Genomic DNA, 20,435 nt, shown 5'->3' on the forward strand with positions numbered 1-20,435 from the left:
GGAAAAACTAATATTCCTCTGAAAAATTTCCCTACATAAAGAATTCTGGAAGTATAGGAGCACATTCAGCCTCTTCAGCACAAGGCTAGGGCATAGGAAATGCAATGCCTGGTTTCTTTGCTATAGTTGCCTTCATACACTGCAATCTGGTTTACATCCTTACCCCTTACTTTTTTATTTTTAGTCCACATATTTCCCTACAGAAACACTGTGAAACTGTTAAGTGCTATAACAATGCATACCTTTCGAGTGGTACAAGTGCAGCTGTCAAAGACTCCCACTGTTAATGGCTATAATTTAACTTTTGGTTGTTTTTTTTTTCTTTTTTACTTTCTCCTCCAAGCTATCCCGTTTGGCAAACTCCCTATTCTGGAAGTAGATGGAGTTATCATTCACCAGAGCCTGGCAATGGCAAGATACCTTGCCAGAGAATCGGGTAAGATATTCAACTATTTTCTTTCTTTAATGCTCAGGAAAAAAAAAATACATCAGTAGTGAAAATAAAAACAAATCAACAACTTGGCAAGCCCAACCACACAGAAGTCAACACCAGCATGGCAATCACGGTACTGGTGCTTTTTCCAGGTACAAACAGCTCATAGTTATCAGCCCATTGTGGCATCTGCAGTTTGCCAGTACCAAGTGCTGACCACAGGAATGCAGTGTACCACACAGGATGCTATCAGAGCTGCCACTCAAAAAAGCACTGAGGAACACTGTGTGGTGGCATGGCCACTTTCAGCAGCCTTCCTTACCACAATTTGGTGACAACCAGGCTCACTGGGTTGGGACTGCTGTGGCAATCCTGATGAGATCTCAGGCTATGTTCCCTGCCTTTCCAAGATCAGAAAGAAGAAATGGAGCAAGGCACACCCACTAGGGTGCTGTACAACAGGGTTTAGAGTCACTCAGATGTCATGTAGAAAGTAAAAAAGGAGACCAAAAAAAGGTTCAAAGTAACAACCTCTAGTGAGAAATGCTATGACTTTCAGAGCTGAAGTCATGTGTTTGAGCTCTGAATTTGCACTGTAAGTGTGAATGCCCAAAGGAAAACTCAGAAATAATCTCTCCCATGTGTGATTGAGTTTCCACTCTGGATACAGGGCCTGGAGTTTGGGCTGACTTCTCCAGCCAATAAACTTTATTCACCTGACACTGCATGACAGCAAGTGCATACCTGTGGCCTCCCTAAGGCTCTCAGGGCAGTTTCCCCTGAAGTTAAACTTTTAGCTGCCAGGTTAACCAGAGAGATGACCAGGAGAAGGAGGTTTTGGAAGCATTAGAGATTATCACAGCAGGCAGAGCACTCTGAAGCAGATTTAGGCAACAATTCTGAGCTGGCAGAGAGATTAGACCAGATGGTGACATCACTTGCATCTTTAAATACCTACATGCTATGGAAGTACTCAACCAGTTAGATAAAGTGATATAAGACTTTGTAATGCAAGTAATCAAAGAGAGTAGCCAAGCTTTGCTTTAGGTCATCAAGCTGTCATTCAAAACCATCTGCAAATTTAGTCTGGTTGAAGGCAGATGTGCCCATGGTATGCTGAATGTCAGCAGATTGAAGAGGGGTGCTGGGTAGCAAGTACTATTCTACTTTTTTCACACTCTGAGCAAAGGGATGTAACCTGCCTTTCAAAATACCTCACATTTTTTAGTTCAGAGCATTATTCTTCTAGGCAATAGCACAACATATTTTCAAGTATGTCTGCAGTACTGTGTTCCTGCCAATTTCCTTCAGCCTTGATACAATCTACTCCTTGCAAGAGAAGAGAATGATGAGAGTCCACTCGGTAATGAAAAACAATGAGAAAGCCTGCCCCTCACCCACGCTTCCTTCCTCCCTGTCTCCTGCTGGGAGGCTGGAGCTGTGCTCCTTATGCAGTCTGAAGTTCTGACTTCCATATTCCCCTGACACCTTTTCCATCGACTTGCATTGGATATAAAGGCTTGGGATCTGGAGCACACTCAGACCATGCTGTTCTCTTTTCAGTGTTAGTCATGCTGTCAGCTACAACAGAAAAAAAAACAAGCATTGAAGGGGAAAAATATATTTTCAACATCATAGTCAAAACTTGCTAGTTCTGCCATTAAGTTTGCACACATGTCACTGATACTTTAAAATTGAGAAACGGCATTTTTAGGTACTTGTCACCAACAACTCTTAATTGAAGGTTCCCAGAACTTGATTCCCAAAAGGAGAGGCACACCCCTCACCTTCAAAAGTAGAGTTTCAGTAAGGGAGATGACTTGGCAGAGGAAAGGTGTACAGTTTGTGGGAAGCAGAGCTTCCAGGTGAGGCTTAAAGAACAGAGAGGAAGAGAAGGATTACCTGAACCTGCAGAGGTGAAAGCATGAATGCACATCTGTGAAATGAAAGTGAGGGGGGAAAAAAAGCATTAAGAGAACTGCAGGAAAGCCAAAGGACAACAGGGGGAAAAGCAGATTTGTAAACAAGATGAAGTATATCTAAGGTACCTGATTACAATGAAATAATTAAAAGCAAATGAAATGTCATGAGAATGTTCTCAATGGGGTTGAATGGGCAGGGTAGAGGGAAAGAGAAGCAGACTTTCATAGATGCTTTGAAGAATGCATTAATCAAAATGAAAAGACCATGAGATGGAGAAGGACATTGAAATCTTGGATGGGGTAAGATTAGTGGACAGGAATTTGTGCTGACCCTCACTGAATGTGCTGGGATGGTGGAAAGCAGAGAGGATAAAGAAACAATATTTAGGCTGTGGGCTCAGGTGATGGAAAGTACAACTCACTACATCAGATGGCTGTATGAAGCCATAAGAAGAAAAAAAGCGAAGGTAGATGAGATTGCACCTGGATGCAAGGAGTCAAATCCATGCTGTTAGCATAAAAAAAAAATCTTGGAGAAGAGTTATTTTTATGAAAATATTCAGAGTTTACCTGGGGTATGAAAAGTTCCTGCTGACACTGTTCTTAAACTCCCTTTATATGTTTGCTTCCCACAGGTCTGGCAGGTCAGACGCCTGTGGAACAGGCACTAGCTGATGCCATTGTGGACACCATAGATGACTTCATGACACTGTTCCCTTGGGCAGAGAAAAATCAGGACGTGAGAGTAAGACAATCACTAATTTAAACAAAGATAGCATATAAGCCATGACTGATCACCTCCTCTGGAGACACTGAGGTGTGTCAGCCACTGGGTCCATCACCTCACCTCAGCAAAGATGAGCTAGAGGAGCTCTCTGGTTCTTCCTAGAGGCTAATGCAGACAAAGCTGCCTGCTCTCTTCCCTGTCCTATTTCACCAGACTTTTTCCATCCTTGGTGGAAAGGAGGCCATCATGATCTGCCTCTCACTGGTTCACCTTGAATCAAGGACACCATATGTGTGTACACAAAACTGCTCTTCAAAAGGGGAAAGCCGGGACACTTCCACTCCAGCTGGCACTGTGCGAGGCCTCACTCTTGTCGCAAACCACCTAGGCTCAAATCTTTCTCTTTCTGCTAACTCACAGCCCCATCCCATCTTTTAGCACTTCTGCATTTTGATATCTTCCTGGTTTTTAATCAGTATCAGTCTTCCATAACATCCACTGCCAGCACAACTGCTTTTCAGTGCCCAGAACAGTGTAGGAGAGTGGGCGCTGCTTAACAGGGGAGGTGGCACATCCCTCACTGTCACTGCAGTTGTCCTCTTCAGACTGCCATGGCCCACCTCAGCCCTTGGCAGTGCTCCTGCAAATACTGACACCGGGCTAACACACTGCCATGGCTATTTTAACACACATTCATGGGCATGCCTTACAGCATTTGGGGCTTTTTTTGGCATTAGTCCAGTGCCTCTCATCAGAACCCCAAAAGAAAGCATGCAGATCAGCTGCTGGGGAAAGAATGTGGTGGATGAGTCAACTCAGATGTTACAATGGCTCCACACAGCTCTGACCCAAGCAGATGACTTGACCTTTTTAGGGAAGTGGTAGTGTAACAACAGGTCCTCACCATGAACTACCTATCAGTGCAGTCACCTTCCATTTACTTAAAGGTAACGTTTCAGATCAACTAGGGTATTGTATTACAGAAACCACAGAGTACATAATGTTGCCCCAAACCAATAATTAATAAATATGTAAAAAAAAAATGAAAATGTTCTGAAATCTAGTAGAAGAAAACCTGAAAGTGTGTTTAGAGGTTTAGTATTTAACAGCGTGAATTACTTACATTTCGTCGGGATTTCCTGAAGTTTCCTACTTTGGGCAGGATAAGTTGAATCATGCATTTTAATCATTTTGGAACAGCCACACTATTGCTCACGTGCTAGTGCAGAAGCAGCACTACTCCCACAGCACTGCTGCTCCTCCACGGGGAAACGCCTGTGGTAATGCCTGCGTGTGTCCCAGCTCGTACTCAAGCACTTCTCCAAATCAAAGACCCAGGTCATGTCACCAGTGATTAATTTAAAAGGGAAGAGAGTTGGCAGGCAACCCCTATCTGCCCGTACGCACGTATACATGCAAGGTTGTGTGCTGGGGCCAAGGATGATCAAGAAATTTACTTTGCTGGACTCTCCCAATATTTTTCTCCCTGGTGGCTGTTCTCCCTCTCTCTTCTCAGGTCCACTGCCACCACCTTGTGGCAGAAGTGGCGTCTCACGGTCTCGCCAGGCCAGATTTAGGTCATTTACCCTTACTAAATAAAGTCAGAACACCTCCCCAGGCCTGACAAGTGCTTACAGGAACACAAATCCCTCAGAGAAAGGTGAAAGGATGTGCTATGCTATCTAGATAGTAGCAAAGAGAAATTAAAGCAAGGTATAGGGAGCAGAGGTGGAAGCTGCCCATGGAAGCTCCCTTGGTTCCAGACACAGCCTCCCTTCACCTTCCATTCCCCAAAAAACACAGCTGGCATTGCCACAGCTTTGTCACGCACCGCTGCAGAGCTCCAGGGCTGAGACGAAAAGGTTGTGCCACCCCAGAAGGGGGATCCTGGTCTTATCCTCACCAGCTTCTCAGCTTGACTGTGTACTCCTGTAGCTGGGGGAGGTCATTACCACCACTATCACATAACAGTTTAGGGTTTTCTTTGTGGGGTGGAAGGGTGGGGTGGAGGATGACTTACCTAAAAGAAAGTAAATACTGCAGCACAGAGTACAGATATGAGATTTCTGGACTGCAAACTTGTGGGTGTTATTTGTAGTCACCTCATCCAGTTACTAAGTTCTTAACAGATAGCAGAAAGTTCTGTCAAGTTTTCACTGGTGTCTGTAGAAAAACCATTTTTATTTCAGCCTGCATTTAGGTTTCTGCCTCTTCTAAATTTTATTCTTTTTTTCATTAACCTGAATTTCAAAGCTATAGAAATAATTCCATTCCTGTACACCAGTCCTTATTTAACCAAGCCTGAGTATGCTCCTCCAAAATTAGGCCAAGCACATTAACTGCACGAACTGTGCCACATGGGTTGACCAGATGATCACAACAGTCTGCACTCTTGTTTCCCTGCAAGTGAGAAGGGAAAACCAGAAACAGTTTCCCTCTCTAAAGGAAACAGTTTAACCCTTTAAAAGCAGCCTTAAAACTTTCTGCTATGGTGGAACAGCTAGCAGAAAACCACCACCATACATAACCTCATGCTTCAGCCATTAACATGCACATACTAAGGCCTGAGTCCTTTGATCCATACTTCATCCTTTAAAAACACATTAGCCACCTCAAATCTTATTGTTGCGGAGACAGTAAAAAGCAGAATAACCTGAACATTAAAGTTCAAAGATAAACCTGAGTAAAAGCTGAAAACCCAGGTTCCACATCTCACACGAGATGGCTGATCAGCATCTGATTGACAGCATGGAAAGACTGAGCTTAAGGAATTCTGGAAATCTGAAACTCTCTACACTAGAAAATATGACATTCAAGAGTCCCCCCAAAAATGACTGTGAGACATTGGGAATATATTTTGCAGCTCCTGCCTTGCCATGGCTGGGTGACTGTTAGTACAGAAAAAGGATCAGCATCACCCCAGACATCATGTCTCAGCATTGAGGAGCTCTCAGGTTTTCATTAAAGGAGCAATATGCTTTAAGTCATGGCTCAGTGAGCCATGAATGCCATGTTTTGGGCATCCAACTTTAATCTTTCACATTTCAGCTTCCTTTTTCACAAATACCCCCCCCCCCCAATATTCAGTTTTGTCAGCTGCTGTGCTTACACATTGGTTTGCATCTCTGTGTTTTGTTCTTCCTCCAGAAAAAAGCATTTGATGACATCCTCATCAACAAAGCACCTGAGTTACTGAAAGACTTGGATACATTCTTAGGAGATAAAAACTGGCTGGTAGGGAATTCTGTAAGTATAATTTTTGTTTCTCCCATTCCAATCAGGTTGCCAGAAAGTAACTGAATTTCTGTTTCATGCCAGCCCATGAAACAACTCTGCTACACTTTTAACTCTCTATTCTTACCAACACACAATTGGTCGCTCAATTGCAAAGCGAAAATTGTTTTCCATACCATTGCAAAAGTGAGGCTAACCAGGACTAAGATCTGCATTTTCTAAACCAGTTCATAAGAACGTTGACACAAAACATTTTAAAAGCCTCTGTACTAGTGAACAGAAGCTCATTCTGTTTATAATCACTGACCAATTTATAAGGTAATATGAAAAAAACTTCTATAAAAACATAATATCCTTTTTTACCCAAAACTGTTTTTAACACTTTTCTGCAGCACAGTTTCAACAGAAAAAACTAATATTGTAATACTAATAATATTTGTAGCAAGAGCTTTATTTTAATCAATATTTACTGAAGTCAAGCCTTGCATTACAACCTAATTACTACTCTATAATGATGGGCTTCAGAAAAAAAGCCACATCAACAACTTAAGCAAAACAGATAAATCCACGTTTCATTTCTGCAGTTTTTTGAGAATACTAGCAGTTCCAGGTTTTGAGATAACCAACGAAAATTTACTGCTTTTTCTCCTACTTCCACTAGGTAACATGGGCCGATTTCTACTGGGATGTGTGCAGTACAACACTTCTGACCTGTAAACCTGACCTGGCAGACAAATACCCCAGGCTTTTGGCTCTCAAAGAGAGAGTGCAAGCACTTCCAGCTATTGCAGCCTGGATCCAGAAAAGACCGAAGACTGTAATGTAGATCAGCTGTTCAGAAAAACAGATACATGTTTAGTTTTCAATGTGACAAGCATCCTAAGTTATTAACTCCAGAATCATTTATGTTAACTTCAGATGGGTACGCTGCATCAAATCAAAACCTACCACTTTTTCTGGGGGAGAATCTAAAACACTGATTTGGTAGAGTAATAAATACTGTTTTGAAGAGGTGTGGTTTCAATCACATTCCCCCTCCACTAACATAGTGCTTGATCAAACCAATTAATGTTTTAGCACTCTCAAATGGAGATGAATAAACCTTCTTGGAGAAGTGCAATCTCAACAATATTTTGACCACTTGGTCAATAAAATTCAAGAGACTGTAGAAAGCATTTGAGAAGCTTGAAGTTTATACTCTGCTACTGAAAAAAAAACCCACAACTAAAACCTCCAAAACAACCCAAAAAAGCAGCTGTTCAGCTGAGGTGGTGCCCACATCAGCACCAGTTTTCCGTAAGCACACCTGCTGCAACAATAATCAACAGCTCAGTGTCTCTTTCAGTAAGTGGGAGACACAAATTGGGGGTTAGTGGTGGCAACCAGGTTTAGAACAAATGAAGAGTTCATTCTTCCAGGACTAGGGAAAAGGTGGGTGGAAGTCCTGACAATGTGGATGGTCGCAAGTGCAAGCAGTTTACACAAACTCAAGAGGAGACAAGTGCTTGCATGAGGACTACACTGTGTGATATAAGCAGATACACCACAACAAATCTGGGCAATCCTCTGGGCTGGAAATGGTCACTGCTGGGAAAGTATTTCTCTTCATGCTTGTTTTTTCCTCCCACCATTCGTATTATTTCATTGAATCATGAGTGACACCAACCAACCACTAACAGTTCAGAGACAGGTAAGGTACTGGCAGAACAGAAAGCAAGAACCAATCTTTAGCTCATTCCAATGTGGCATCTTCACCTGCTTTGCAATTCCTTGCACACTTTGTTCTGGCTCTTTACAGATTTTTCCTTCTTCAGCTCCCATCTCCTCTCTTCTTCAGCAACTGACCTCAGATCATGGTGGGCTTTGTTTTTTTCCCTCTGGACATCTTTCCCAATCAGAGACACAGAATCATAGAATGGTTGAGGTTGAAGGGACCTCTGGAGGTCACCTGGTCCAACCCCTTGCTCAAGCAGGGCCACCTAGAGCCAGCTGCCCAGGACTGCATCCAGACAGCTTGTGATTACTCCAAGGGTGGTGACTCTACAATCTCTTGAGACCCTAAATTAAAGAGGGTAGAAATAGTTACAATAAATTAAAAAAGGCAGAAACACATATGAGCTTCATAGCACTTAAAGACAGATGTTGATCCTGGGGGTCTACAGATATGATTGTTTGAGAAGTAACCACTGCTCAGCCAGACTACATTAACTGATTCCATATACATCCAGAACATCACAAAAACCACCCTAAGGACAGGGATTTTGTTTCAATTCACATCCAAACCAAACAGGTGAGAATATGCAAATACAATGGGCTAAGAGTTGGGTTAGTATCATACTTGACAGAAACAGGCAACTTCATTAACTATAGCATTAAACACCCATGGTTGTCTGTTAAATCCCACTATCTAGTCCAAGAGAATCAGTGGAATTATAGGAGCATGGCAGACAAACTGATTCTTACCCATCTCCTTTCCCATATAATAAAGTATTTCTTCACTCTATTTCAGCTGTGCATTTTGGAACACAAAGCACAGCACAGAGTATTTCAAGGAAAAGCCAAGCGGTTTAGTTCAAACTTTGAAAACATTTTAAGGGATTTAATCTTTCATCCATTTTGAATTTGCAGAAATAATGCACAGTTGACCAAAACCACCCACAAATACCCACAAAAATACCCACAGCCTTGATCAAATGAAAAAAAAAAAAGCATGTCCAACTCACAGATCACCTCATTGGCTTATCACTAGCACAGTATCTGAAAGACAGGTTGAAAAACTGAGCAACGATGGACTCCAGCTCCTCTTCCCTCCCTCTTCATATAACACTGTTTAAGTGCCTTCAAAAGATGAAACAAGTGTCTTGACTGTGACAACCAGATCTAGCAAAGGGGTAACTAACTATCAAACCTATATTGCAAACCAGAATGAATCTCAGATGCAATCCTCTGAGTGGTTCAGCCTGGTACAGATTTGTTGAGCTCTGCACAGACCATACAGAAGCTGAGGCTTTGACAGAGGGCAGGGGCGGTAAGAACTCTGCCATACTTTGCCTTCCCCCATTGCTTTTTAAAAAGCAGCAGTCTGAATCAACCACTCGAGTTCAAAAAACCAAAAAAAAAGTTTCTGTCCAGGGTAATGAACATGCTCCTCTCCTACCTCCTCAAATCACATCCTTGCTGGCAAATTATAAACTTCAGGTGGAAGCACACCTCATCATTGATACCCCTGAGGCTCTTCATTTCACTGAGATGAACTCGAAATTCATTGAAACTTCAAGAAGAGAGCAAAACTTTGTGTTTAGAACACTTTGTTGTCAGAGTGCAGATCATGTATCTACAACAAGGACTGACAAAAAAAATTACAATTTGGAAAGTTCCATTTGGCAAGAATTCTGTTTATACAATCAACATACTAACACCACCGTGATTAGAGTATAATGAAACATCAGTAATAAACCAGTGGTGGATAAAGCCAAGTCAGTTCAAATGGAACATTTCAGCAAGTTTGAAAGCTGTCTATTTGATTTATAACACGCAAGTTATCATCCCCAACCTACCTCAAATAACCACAACCATGAAAATATTTTGTCAATCTATGGAATTTTATTGGAACAAGTTGATACAAAACCAGTACGGTACATCAAATGAACCCAAACAAGCAGAAACAAACAGACTCGAGCATTGTCAAATAAGGCACATATAAAAAAATCTACACATGGAATCCAGTGAAACAGACAGTTTATATATATATATATATATATTTATATTTGGAGGTAGAAATAATTACAAAAATACTGACAAATCTTAAGCTGTATCAGATTGGTTAAAACAATTACTATTTAGGTCCCCATTTTGAAAAGTGATCTGTAAAATAATGTTTATTCAGCATCTCTTGTTGGCACACTTGGGCCATTTATGTTTTTAAGCATCCTAAGAATGCTATCAGTGTTAAAAATTTTCAATACCATGAGGAATACAATAAAGAAACTACAAAAAGTTATAAATGTTCATAAAACTCCTGGTCATCAGAAAGGTAAGAATCCTTGGGGTACATCATCACCTTTCCTTGAATTTCACAACATATTTACATTTCAGAGACCCAATGAAGCTTTTAATAGTGTGGCTATATCTGCTGGAATGGTTCCTTCTTCTCCTGAGGAATAAAAACAAATATGAGTAGAGCTTAAAATATTTCACATAAACAGACAAAGGTCTACATTCCACAAGACTGTAAAAAAAAAAAAAAAAGGAAATCCTCTGCTTAAAGGACTTTTTCACTGATTTCTGGGTCAGACTTACAGGGCACTTACTGTCAAATCGAATAATAATCAGCACAAATACATCTTTCTAATTTAACATAAAAAAAACAACAAAAGGCTTGTCTGTATCAAGAACCTTCTTTTTTCAGAATAACATTTTGCAGCAACCCCAATTTACTTAAGGGGACATCATTATGTGCAAGACACCTACCTGCATCTGCTGCAGTCATATCCTGTTCCAACTTCAATTTCTGCTGGCTGATTTTGAGCATGGATTCTTCAATAGTCCCCTTGCTGATTAGTTTTATGACTTTTACTTCTCTGAAAACCACAAAATAGGATAAATCTGTTTTTATATTTTCTTTGGATCAGTGCAAAAGGGAAGGATGCTATGCCTTTGCTGGCAGTGGTTTAAAGCAAAGATGAGGAAATGAATGAAAGGGCAATACAAAGAGCTCCTAGTTTTTCTCTCTGGAACAACTGTGCCCTGTACTGCCAGAAAACGAGTTTTTTCCTGCACTCTCAGCCACTGCAAAGTCTGGACAGTCACAAAAATCTCTATTCATACAAACAAGTCAAATTCCCCCTAATTCCATATTACAGCTGAAATACCTGTTATTAAACACATTCTGTGGTTTCACTCTTTATGATAGGGTGGCACTTAAAAGCTTAGAAGTCTCTTGAAGAGAACAGTTTGGCCAAACAGTCCCAAAGACTTCAGATCTGCCTCAAAACAGTTCCCAGTACCAGAAATTTGACAATTTTACAGAATTTGAGTTGTAGAGAACTAGAAAAAGGAGGAGAGTGTAAATAAGATTTGGTCTGGCAGTTACATATGCTAAAACAATTACAATTCCTCGCTGACATAAAACACAGAGCTAGTTTACACAAGTCTCTGCTTGAAATGGAATTTTTAGTCATAAAATTTTGTCCTTTTAGCCTCCTTTGAGAGTTTGCCTCCAAGAAAACCCAAGTATAACTAAAAGGAGTCGTACCTTGTCTGACCTACTCTATGGCATCGGTCTTCCGCTTGCTTATCGTTGTACGGGTTGCAATCAATGTCATGAAGAATAACAACGTTTGCCGAGGTCAGATTAATTCCCAAGCCACCAGCTTTGGTTGACAGAAGGAATACAAATATTTCCATATCTGTATTGAAATGATCTATTAGATGTATCCTGCAGAACACAAGACACCGTGCATCAGACCTTGGAAAAAACACCACACTGGCTCCAGAACTGAATACAGAAGTTGGGATGATGAAAGGACAGTGGCACTGCACAGCAGGTCAAAAGTACAGATGTTATACAGAAGGAAAAAGGGTACCAACAGTCCTCAGCAGTGACCAGAGAAACATACTGAGTGACAGATCAATAGCAAGGAATGAAAAAAGGCTTAGAAAAAGATTTTTGATGTTCACAGAACACAAAGAGCAAGTTGGAGGATGAGAAAACTGAAGTATATGAAACAAATGGGGAGGCAAGGGATGAGTTTTGCTTCATGACTGTCTTCTGTAGTAACTGCAAGGACAGTAACAGACATCAGCTGTAAGGGGGAAGTAACACCATAGCAAGAATCAAATTTTTTTGAAAAGAAGAAAAAATCATCTAAAATATTTCTTTTTTTTTTTTAGAATTCCTGCAACAACAAACATGCACAGCTCAAATACAAGAAAAGCATTGCAACATTTTCAGCTGTAAGAACAGACTAAATGGTTTGTCCTAGAGAAACAAAGGGGTTTATCTGGCTATTGTAACAGAAATATACTATACTTCCAAGGAATAGCTACAGGTAAGCTTGTGTTATGGCATACTGTCACACAAACACACCATGAACTGCTGAAGATACAAGCTTTCCATTTCAATGGGTAAGATTGTAACCTGACAACCTAAAACTCATCTTTCAGCCTCACCCCTGCTAAAGTGAACTGAAATACAACATTAAAGCCCTTCCACAGTCAATGCCCAGTGACCACAGATTTCTATACATTGGAAAAGAAAAGTAAGGGTTTTAGGTTACCTCCCTTTCTCCAAAACACATTCACTTTTTCATCTTTGCAAAAAGAGTCACATACCGATCAGGTATCTGTGTTTTTCCATCCAACCTGATATATCTATGTTGTCTGTGTTTTAGGAAAACTTCCAAGATATCCAGCATCATAGTAAACTGGCTAAACAACACAACTCGGTCACCCTGGAAATGACAACGCAAAACAAAAGTTTTAGAGCATGTCAGCTATGAACTACAGAAATCCTTTATTAGTGCAAATAAGTGATTTTACTTTCACTGAAACCCTATTTTCCAAACCGAAAGACTAAGCTGAAATTCATCAAGTCAGGATGGACTTTCATGAAGATATCCAGTATTTCTGCCATATTAACCCACTGTTTGTCAATGCAGTGATATTTTAGTTACTTTGTACTTAGGTGATTCAAGCAAATCACATATCAAATGCATAAATGACAGATCCACTCCATCCATAAACATCAAACTATTTTAATTAAAAACTTAAATTTAAATGATATTCTATATAGTTTAGAGCAGTAACACGCTTTTGTCTGAAATAGTCAGATATACAGCACACACTTGTGTAAACTCAGGATCTTCTCAAGCATTATGGTACATGCTTATTTGTAAAACAACCCTGTTTGAATCTCAGGGCAGGACTCTAAGCAGGGACCTCTTCTTACCTTTACACTGGCTTAACACATACGTGATTATTCTAAAATAACAAAATTTATTCAATTGCTAAAAGAAGGTGAAGTTCACGGGGTGTGAAAATTACTCAAGATCCCATCTATTGATAAAGTAGTTAACTTGGATGAATATTCTGAAATTTGCAAAAAGTGGGAAAGCTTTTTTCAATTGTCTATAAAGTGACATGCATACTCAGAACTACACAGTAAAAGCTGTAAGTATTGTTTTGCACATGCAGTAAATCCTATTGTAATACACCACAGCAAAGCATAAGGGTTGTGTATACAGGCATTAATTTAACTAGCTATTTAGAGCAGCTCTTTAGATGGAGAGGAAAAGAAGTTTCAGCCATCTGTAATACCTTTTCTTTAAGGTCAGAGAGAATGCGTTCCAGTGCTCTAAACTTCCCAGAATCCAAGATCTGATCCATGTCTAACTTGAAGTCACTGATGTGGGAATATTGCTTACAAAGCAAATGCAGCTCAAAATCTGTCATTACTGTCATATCTTCGAAGATAAGGTCAGGGTTAGCATCACAATGTGTGGGTTCCTGTTAGCAAAAAGGAAGGGAAATAATGCAATAGACAATCTCACCAGAGAAGGACAAAACCACACACAATAACATCCAGAATTTCTGAAAGAGCAAAGTAGCACACCAAGATGTGGACAAATGCCAGAGGCATGGTTCATGCAAGCAATGTAAGATGAACTCTGCAACCCCAGGTTTACAGTAGAGGATCATTACTTCACTGTTTAGCTTTTACAAGCACTTCTGCTACCAAAAGCTAAGTAGTATATGCTCAACCTCCACAGCAATTACCTAGTTCCCATCAAGCCCTATGACCTTTACCCCTTTATCAGATCTCAAGACACACTCCCTAAAAGGGCGGTCCAATCCTTGGACAGATGGTAGAAGACATGGGAAGCCCAGCCCAAGATGTAGGCTGGGGTAGAGGGGTGTCATGCCCGGAAGAAAGAGGAAAAGAAAAGTCACATCTGGAGTGTACGACGGTATGAGTAGGAATAAAAAGGGACAAAAATCCTTCATAAACCAATGGGTCACTTCTTACCTTCCCTCAGCCGTGTCTGGCTTCACTTCAAAACAAAGTTGAAGAATATTCAAAGCCAGCTGCAACTTTCTTAGAGACCCTGTTGCACATTCAGATTTTTTTTTTCATACTTTAGATAGAAGTAAAAATTTTCCCCAAACTCCTCAGGCATTAACTCCAGCCAAATTACAAAAAAAAAAAAAATCCTCAACACTTCAGTACTTACGCCTTCCTTACTTTAGTTGTGTACAGCCTAGCTTTCTTGCTACTCAGAAAATTATTCAACTCAAGTGTCCACCCAACATTTTTTTTTCCTAAGCACTTTGGCTTTAAATTTTGGGGTGGAGGGAAGAGGTGTTAAGGGGGAGCTAATGAAAAGGAGATGACTGCAGACACACAACTGTTCTCTCCATTCTAATATCTGAGACAAAAATCAGTCCTAAACACAAACAGAGCTTGATTAGAGCACTGATAGATGCAGAGAAATAGAAAGCAGCAACATTTAATTAAGTTTTTGCAAAGACACACTTTTGACCAGAAGACTGACAATAAAACAAAAAACAAATCAAAGCCCAAAACAAAACAACTCTTATTTAAGTTGCATTAGAGATTCTGAGAAATTAAGGACTGCATCTGAATCTCATCCCCTTACCTTGAGCATAAGCATGGACATGGTCCTGAGCTTGTCAGTAGTATAATACTGACGATGCAAGAGAGGGTGATTAGCCATTTTTCTAAGTTGCATCATTGCATTTCCCATATCAGAGTTTTTCTCTGTAAACAAAGAAATAAGGTATATTTAGTAATAATACATAGATGCCTGATACATCTTTATCTGTCAGGAGAACTTTATTTGTAAGAACTGAATTTGAAATTTCACCTATTACCCAAACTTCAGACAAACTCACAGAAAGATATAGTTAGTTTAAGAGAATCAAACATTTCTACAAAGCAAAGACTTTGCAGTCATGCTCAACAAATGCCTCAGCATGAAAAAAAATCCACCAAAAGGAAACAAGACCCTTACATACCATTACTTTTAATAGTTTTCTTGAGTCTGTTTAAGAGATCAAAATAGAGTTGTTCCTGTTTCTCAGACATGGCACATAATTCAATGAGATCTTTCTTGGGAGGTAGTTGTTTAAGGACCTGACAAAACAAAATCATACCAGATAAAACCTGTACTGCTGTGGACAGTCAGTAATTCTGTAATTCAGTAATTCTGTACTATCTTACAAACCTGCTTTTAAGTTACTCTACTTATCCTCCCCATCCCAACTCCTTTCATTGGTTGCAACTTCACTAACTTGGTCAGCAACTTGACATATTCAAATCTTGATTTGGATTATATGTCAACCCCCACACCAAGCAACATGGTCTGCACACTCCAGAACTGCATGAAATAATATTACATGCAATAATGGAATCTACTTCCCTGCTAATCAGAGTTACCTTCTTCAGGGCACTGACCACTGAAGTCTGCAAGCACAGATTAACATTTTTTCAGATCAGTAAATTTTCCCTTTCTTTTATAAATGCAATTCTAAAAAGAAGAATTTAAATAGGTTTTGGTTTTTGAATAAAAGAAACCTTTTCATGATGGCAAAATAACAGAAACCACATATTTCTAGTCATACATAAATACATGCACATTCACTCCTTAATCCCTGCAGTTAAAATGCCATTACTATAAAGTCACAAATGTTTTGGTGGTCAATGGGGAGGACTTTTCACTTCTTATCACTTAGTGCACTGAAACACTACTTAGTGATCTTTCCTAACTAAAATTCTCAACAGTAAATAGTCAGCAAATAACAAATATCAAAATACAAAGCTGCACCACGTCACATTTTTACTTGCAAAAACGTGAAAAATGAAAGCCCAAGTTTCTTGTTCTTGCTGATAAACAGCTAAAACTAGCACTACCAAAAATTTCACCTTATATTAAGCTGTTGGTCTCAAAGATTATCAGGCTTTTTGATAATACAAAACCATTATTTTAAAGATAAAATGTTACCTCATCTTTTACTCTTCTCAAGATGAATGGTTTTATTATCTGCTTTGCATGTGCAATTCTCTCCTTTTCATATACGCTTTGTTCTTCAGCACTCTTCTATGGAAAATATTGCAAGAATTCAATTACAGTGTGAAGTTTTCAGCTGTGATGCCACCACCTTAACTGTTCTAACTTGATGAAAAACCCAGCCAGAAGAGACATATTTAACATGACCATTAGTATTCTGAGATATCCTGTTATGACATATTTTACTTTAAATGGTTTATTTCATTGTTTCATTTTCTAGATTTTCATAATCCCATTACCTGTTTCCTTAAGACACCAATAAAACAGAAGTTATGCAGCAACCACAGTCTTCTAGCAAAAAAAGAGTTATTTTCAAGAAGAGAATACATGATACTTACTGTTTTTGAAGAGAACATTCTTCGAATTTCACTTGTGCTACTGCTGAACATATGTGGCATGACAAAATTCAAGAGGGACATCAATTCCAACAGATTATTTTGAACTGGAGTCCCTGTTAGCAGCAAGCGATTCTTGGCCTGTTTGTCCAAAGTGGAAAGAACAACGAGAAACATTAGTCAAACAGGCTAAAAACTATTATTGGCAGAAACAACACAGCTATAGAGAAGTGAGAAAATGAGCTTGGTTTAAATTATAACTACTTAAAGTTATATATTTGGATCTCACAGAATAATTTCCTTGTTAAGTCAACAAAACTGTTTACAGATCTGTGGGGAACTGTGCACATAACAATTTAACATAATTAAAAAAAAAGCCTTCCTGGATTTATTTGGGTTTTTCTCAATTGTTCTGTTTAGGTTTTATTTTGGTTGCTGTTGTTGTAGGGTTTTTTGTTGGTTTTGTTTCCCCCCCCTTAATGACTGTGCTTATTGTTGCTCCCACATTAAGTTCTCTGTTATACAGTACTTAGGCACAAGTTTTGAATTGCAAGTAAAAACCACAGTTTTAGTGCTTAAAGATCAGCTTCTTAAAAAGGCTATTGATGAAAACATCTTGAAAAATAAGTTGAGATAAGTGATATCAAGTATATTACTATTGGACAAATACTACAGTTCTAGAGCATAATAGTCAGAGGGCTGTACTCAAATCTTCTTTTTCAAAACACTGCTGACTCAGGCCACAAGCTACAAGAAAAAAGTGGGTTTATGCTAGCTTTTCTTGCACAGTCCTATCAGAGCAGGTCCTTAAATACAAGGTGTCAGCACAAGTAATGAGATGAGCATTTTTAAAGTCTTTACTACTATGGACTAAAACTGGGAAATTGCTTAATACTGAAACTCAACCACTACCATCATTGTACTGATGCTGCAGGAAATTTATGGCCTTTCTTTGGGAGCTTATCTCCTTGAAAGAGACCACAATGAAGGGTCCAGTCCTCCGACCACACCAATGCTTAAATTCACTTGCACATCGTTTGTCTAACATTATGTGTACATGTACTTTACAGTTAATATTCCATTTCCCTTCTGCTCATCACTACAGAACAGAAAAATCAGGAGTTGTCCCCCCTAACCCAACAATAAGTAAACCTCTTACATTAATTGTCATAAGGTGCTGGTAGCGTACAGAGCTCATGTTCTTGAGCATATGACCTTCATCAAAAATGGCATAGTTAAGCTTCAACTTGCGGAACAGTCCTCGATCTTCTGAGCTACTAATTGCAGAGTTGTATCTGTCAGAGAAAAATATCACTTGCACTTAGCCTGTTTTTTTAAAATTGTTATCACAATCAAATCAAATTCTCTAAAATTGTTAAGAGTTACGGAGAGAATACATGAGGGGCAGTGAAACTGCCTGGCAGTAACCAACCCTAAGGCAAGGCTGTTTACTCCTGGTAAGTAATTACAGTGTACTTGATGAGCCAATGCTCTCTGTAACACTTTCCAAAAATCTGTGCAAATCTATTAAAATGTAAGATGTATCTGTCAGCACGTATAGAGAGTATTTAAAGCATCTATGACATAGTATCTTACACAATAATAAAACTCTAGTTAACCATTACCTAAAACCCAACTCCCAAAATTGTCTGTTTTGCTGTACCACTAGAGGTCATCAGGACCTTACTAAAGCTCACTTTTTTGTAGTTTTATAACAGCACTTACGTAGTTACGATTACATTGAAATCAACGACTTTATTAATAATGTCCACCCTGAGGTGCTTCCTGTCTTCTAGAGATCCTACAAAAGGACAAAACAGAAGTACAATTACATAAATTTATATACATATAAAAATTAAAGAGTACACGGAAATCATTCATCATTAAATGTGTGTATTTAAACAACTGTCTTAAAACAATGCTTCCATGAGCAATTAATCTTTTCTTCAGTTGACCACACAAGTAACTGTATCACTGGATTCACTTCTAAATTGGATTCCTCACCATAGTAAAAAAGGACGTTCAGTTCAGGACACCACAGATGAACTTCTCTTATCCAGTTATCTGCAAGACATCAGTAAAACAAAAACCAAGTCATTTATACCTTATTATGTCTTACATAACTTCACACCTCAGAATTAAAACAAACATATGAGTTTAAAGCAAATCCCTTTAAATTCTCCTGAAGGTTAAGAAACATTTTGTCTCAATACTGGAAAACTGGAAATATATAAGAAACTGAACGACCCACAACTGGGCTTTTAGTAACTCTTGCTTAATGAGCTTGCACTTTAAACTTCTACAGAAACAGACCCTGCATGGTCTGTAACCACCACATAAAAATAATACAATGCTTAACTTTGCAGCTTGATTTGCTCCCTAGATAGCTGAGGCTTCAGAAAGCAAATCACTTTATTTGTCAGTACTTGCCTCCAGAAGTGTGTCATCAGGAGAGACAGTGCCTCTGGGAGCAGGCAAGGGAGCCCGACAACCCAACCCAGCTCCAGGTGTGCAGCCAGCAGAGTGGCCAAGGGCAACATTGCTCTGCCCAAGGGGAAGCTGTTTGACAGGCAACACCAACCACCTCTGACCCCAAACCACAGCAGAAGGGGGTCTCAGGTAAATGCCATTTGGGTATGGGCTGGACCCAGAGCAGGACTGAAGAGACACCTCCAGAAAAGTGTCAAGAAAGCTGCCAGCAGACCACTCTTCCCAGGGGTCCCAGAAGACTTAGGTCAACCTGCCACTACAATTCATAAGCCTCTAAGACTGACTTCACAAAAGCACCTTTGTTCACAAATTTATGTACACCTTGCGTTTTAAGCAATGTGCACTCTTAGGAGCTATAAAAAAAAAGGTGGGTTCTAGTGGACTTTGAAAGCACACTAAAAATGGCAATTTTGAACTGCAGTTGAACAAGTGGAAGCTTTTCTGATGCGTTCAGGGAAATTTTTGAAGCTCAGTATATTTAAGTATTTTATATTAAAACCAGCATTTACTTTCTAAATTCAACTTGTTACTTTCTCCTTTCTATAATCATTCAACAAAACCAAACTTAACTCCATCAATAACCAGTTTCTGCTCACCCTCATCAGATTTGCTGACATATTTTATTCCACCATATTCTTTCTACTTTCAACTGAGGCCATAAAACAATCAGAACACACACCTAAAAGACAGTCAGCCTCATCATTTTAGGATTTTGATCTGCTTTGACAGATGCTGTGCAGCAAAGAGGAAAAAAGACACTGAATGTTTCAAATGTCATGAAACCTAACCCTAAGCACAGCCTGAAGAGTTGGAATTTCAGCCAATATTTGGTAAGTAAAATGATTACTTTGCTACACAAGTTCAAATTCTAACAAGCAGCTTTATTTTTTGCAAAGCATACAGATCACTAAAAAAAAATTCCATGCTAGGTGTAATTAATTCAGAACAAGCATGTCTTCAATATGGTTTGCATTCCAATTCAAGTTACTTAAAGAGTTGAATACCACCATAAGAAAATTAAATTATCTTTGCTGCAGTCTGTCCATGATTGCTTTTTTTTTTTAAACAAAGAAATATTCTTGAAGCTTGCTACTTACCTAATGTTGAAGCTGGCACAACTATCAAATGGGGACCTCTATTGCCCTCTTGGTAGAGATAAGCTAGAAATGCAATAGCTTGAATTGTTTTTCCCAAGCCCTAAGAGAA

General features: G+C 39.3%; 2 protein-coding genes across 2 annotated transcripts in view; one reads left to right on the forward strand and one right to left on the reverse strand.

The window, feature by feature from the left end:
- HPGDS (hematopoietic prostaglandin D synthase) overlaps positions 1–7,491 on the forward strand; it is a 29,244-nt gene extending 21,753 nt beyond the window's left edge. The window contains exons 3-6 of the mRNA XM_008925652.3: positions 344–436; positions 2,991–3,100; positions 6,230–6,328; positions 6,978–7,491. Coding sequence (XP_008923900.3) covers positions 344–436; positions 2,991–3,100; positions 6,230–6,328; positions 6,978–7,142 — 467 coding nt within the window. The 3' untranslated portion in view covers positions 7,143–7,491. The remainder of the gene's footprint in view (positions 1–343; positions 437–2,990; positions 3,101–6,229; positions 6,329–6,977) is intronic.
- A 2,387-nt stretch (positions 7,492–9,878) lies between these two features.
- The window catches only part of SMARCAD1 (SWI/SNF-related, matrix-associated actin-dependent regulator of chromatin, subfamily a, containing DEAD/H box 1), a 41,512-nt gene continuing 30,955 nt past the window's right edge, over positions 9,879–20,435 (reverse strand). The window contains exons 11-23 of the mRNA XM_008925650.3: positions 20,327–20,426; positions 18,744–18,803; positions 18,465–18,540; positions 17,899–18,034; positions 16,743–16,880; positions 16,339–16,434; positions 15,353–15,470; positions 14,974–15,095; positions 13,634–13,822; positions 12,650–12,768; positions 11,571–11,753; positions 10,787–10,896; positions 9,879–10,469 (exon numbers count right to left, since the gene is read on the reverse strand). Of these exons, the coding sequence (XP_008923898.3) occupies positions 10,408–10,469; positions 10,787–10,896; positions 11,571–11,753; positions 12,650–12,768; positions 13,634–13,822; positions 14,974–15,095; positions 15,353–15,470; positions 16,339–16,434; positions 16,743–16,880; positions 17,899–18,034; positions 18,465–18,540; positions 18,744–18,803; positions 20,327–20,426 (1,509 nt within the window). The 3' untranslated portion in view covers positions 9,879–10,407. The remainder of the gene's footprint in view (positions 10,470–10,786; positions 10,897–11,570; positions 11,754–12,649; positions 12,769–13,633; positions 13,823–14,973; positions 15,096–15,352; positions 15,471–16,338; positions 16,435–16,742; positions 16,881–17,898; positions 18,035–18,464; positions 18,541–18,743; positions 18,804–20,326; positions 20,427–20,435) is intronic.

The sequence above is a fragment of the Manacus vitellinus genome, unplaced genomic scaffold, assembly GCF_001715985.3.
Source record: "Manacus vitellinus isolate BGI_N305 unplaced genomic scaffold, ASM171598v3 scaffold_0_pilon, whole genome shotgun sequence".
NCBI classification, from domain to species: domain Eukaryota; kingdom Metazoa; phylum Chordata; class Aves; order Passeriformes; family Pipridae; genus Manacus; species Manacus vitellinus.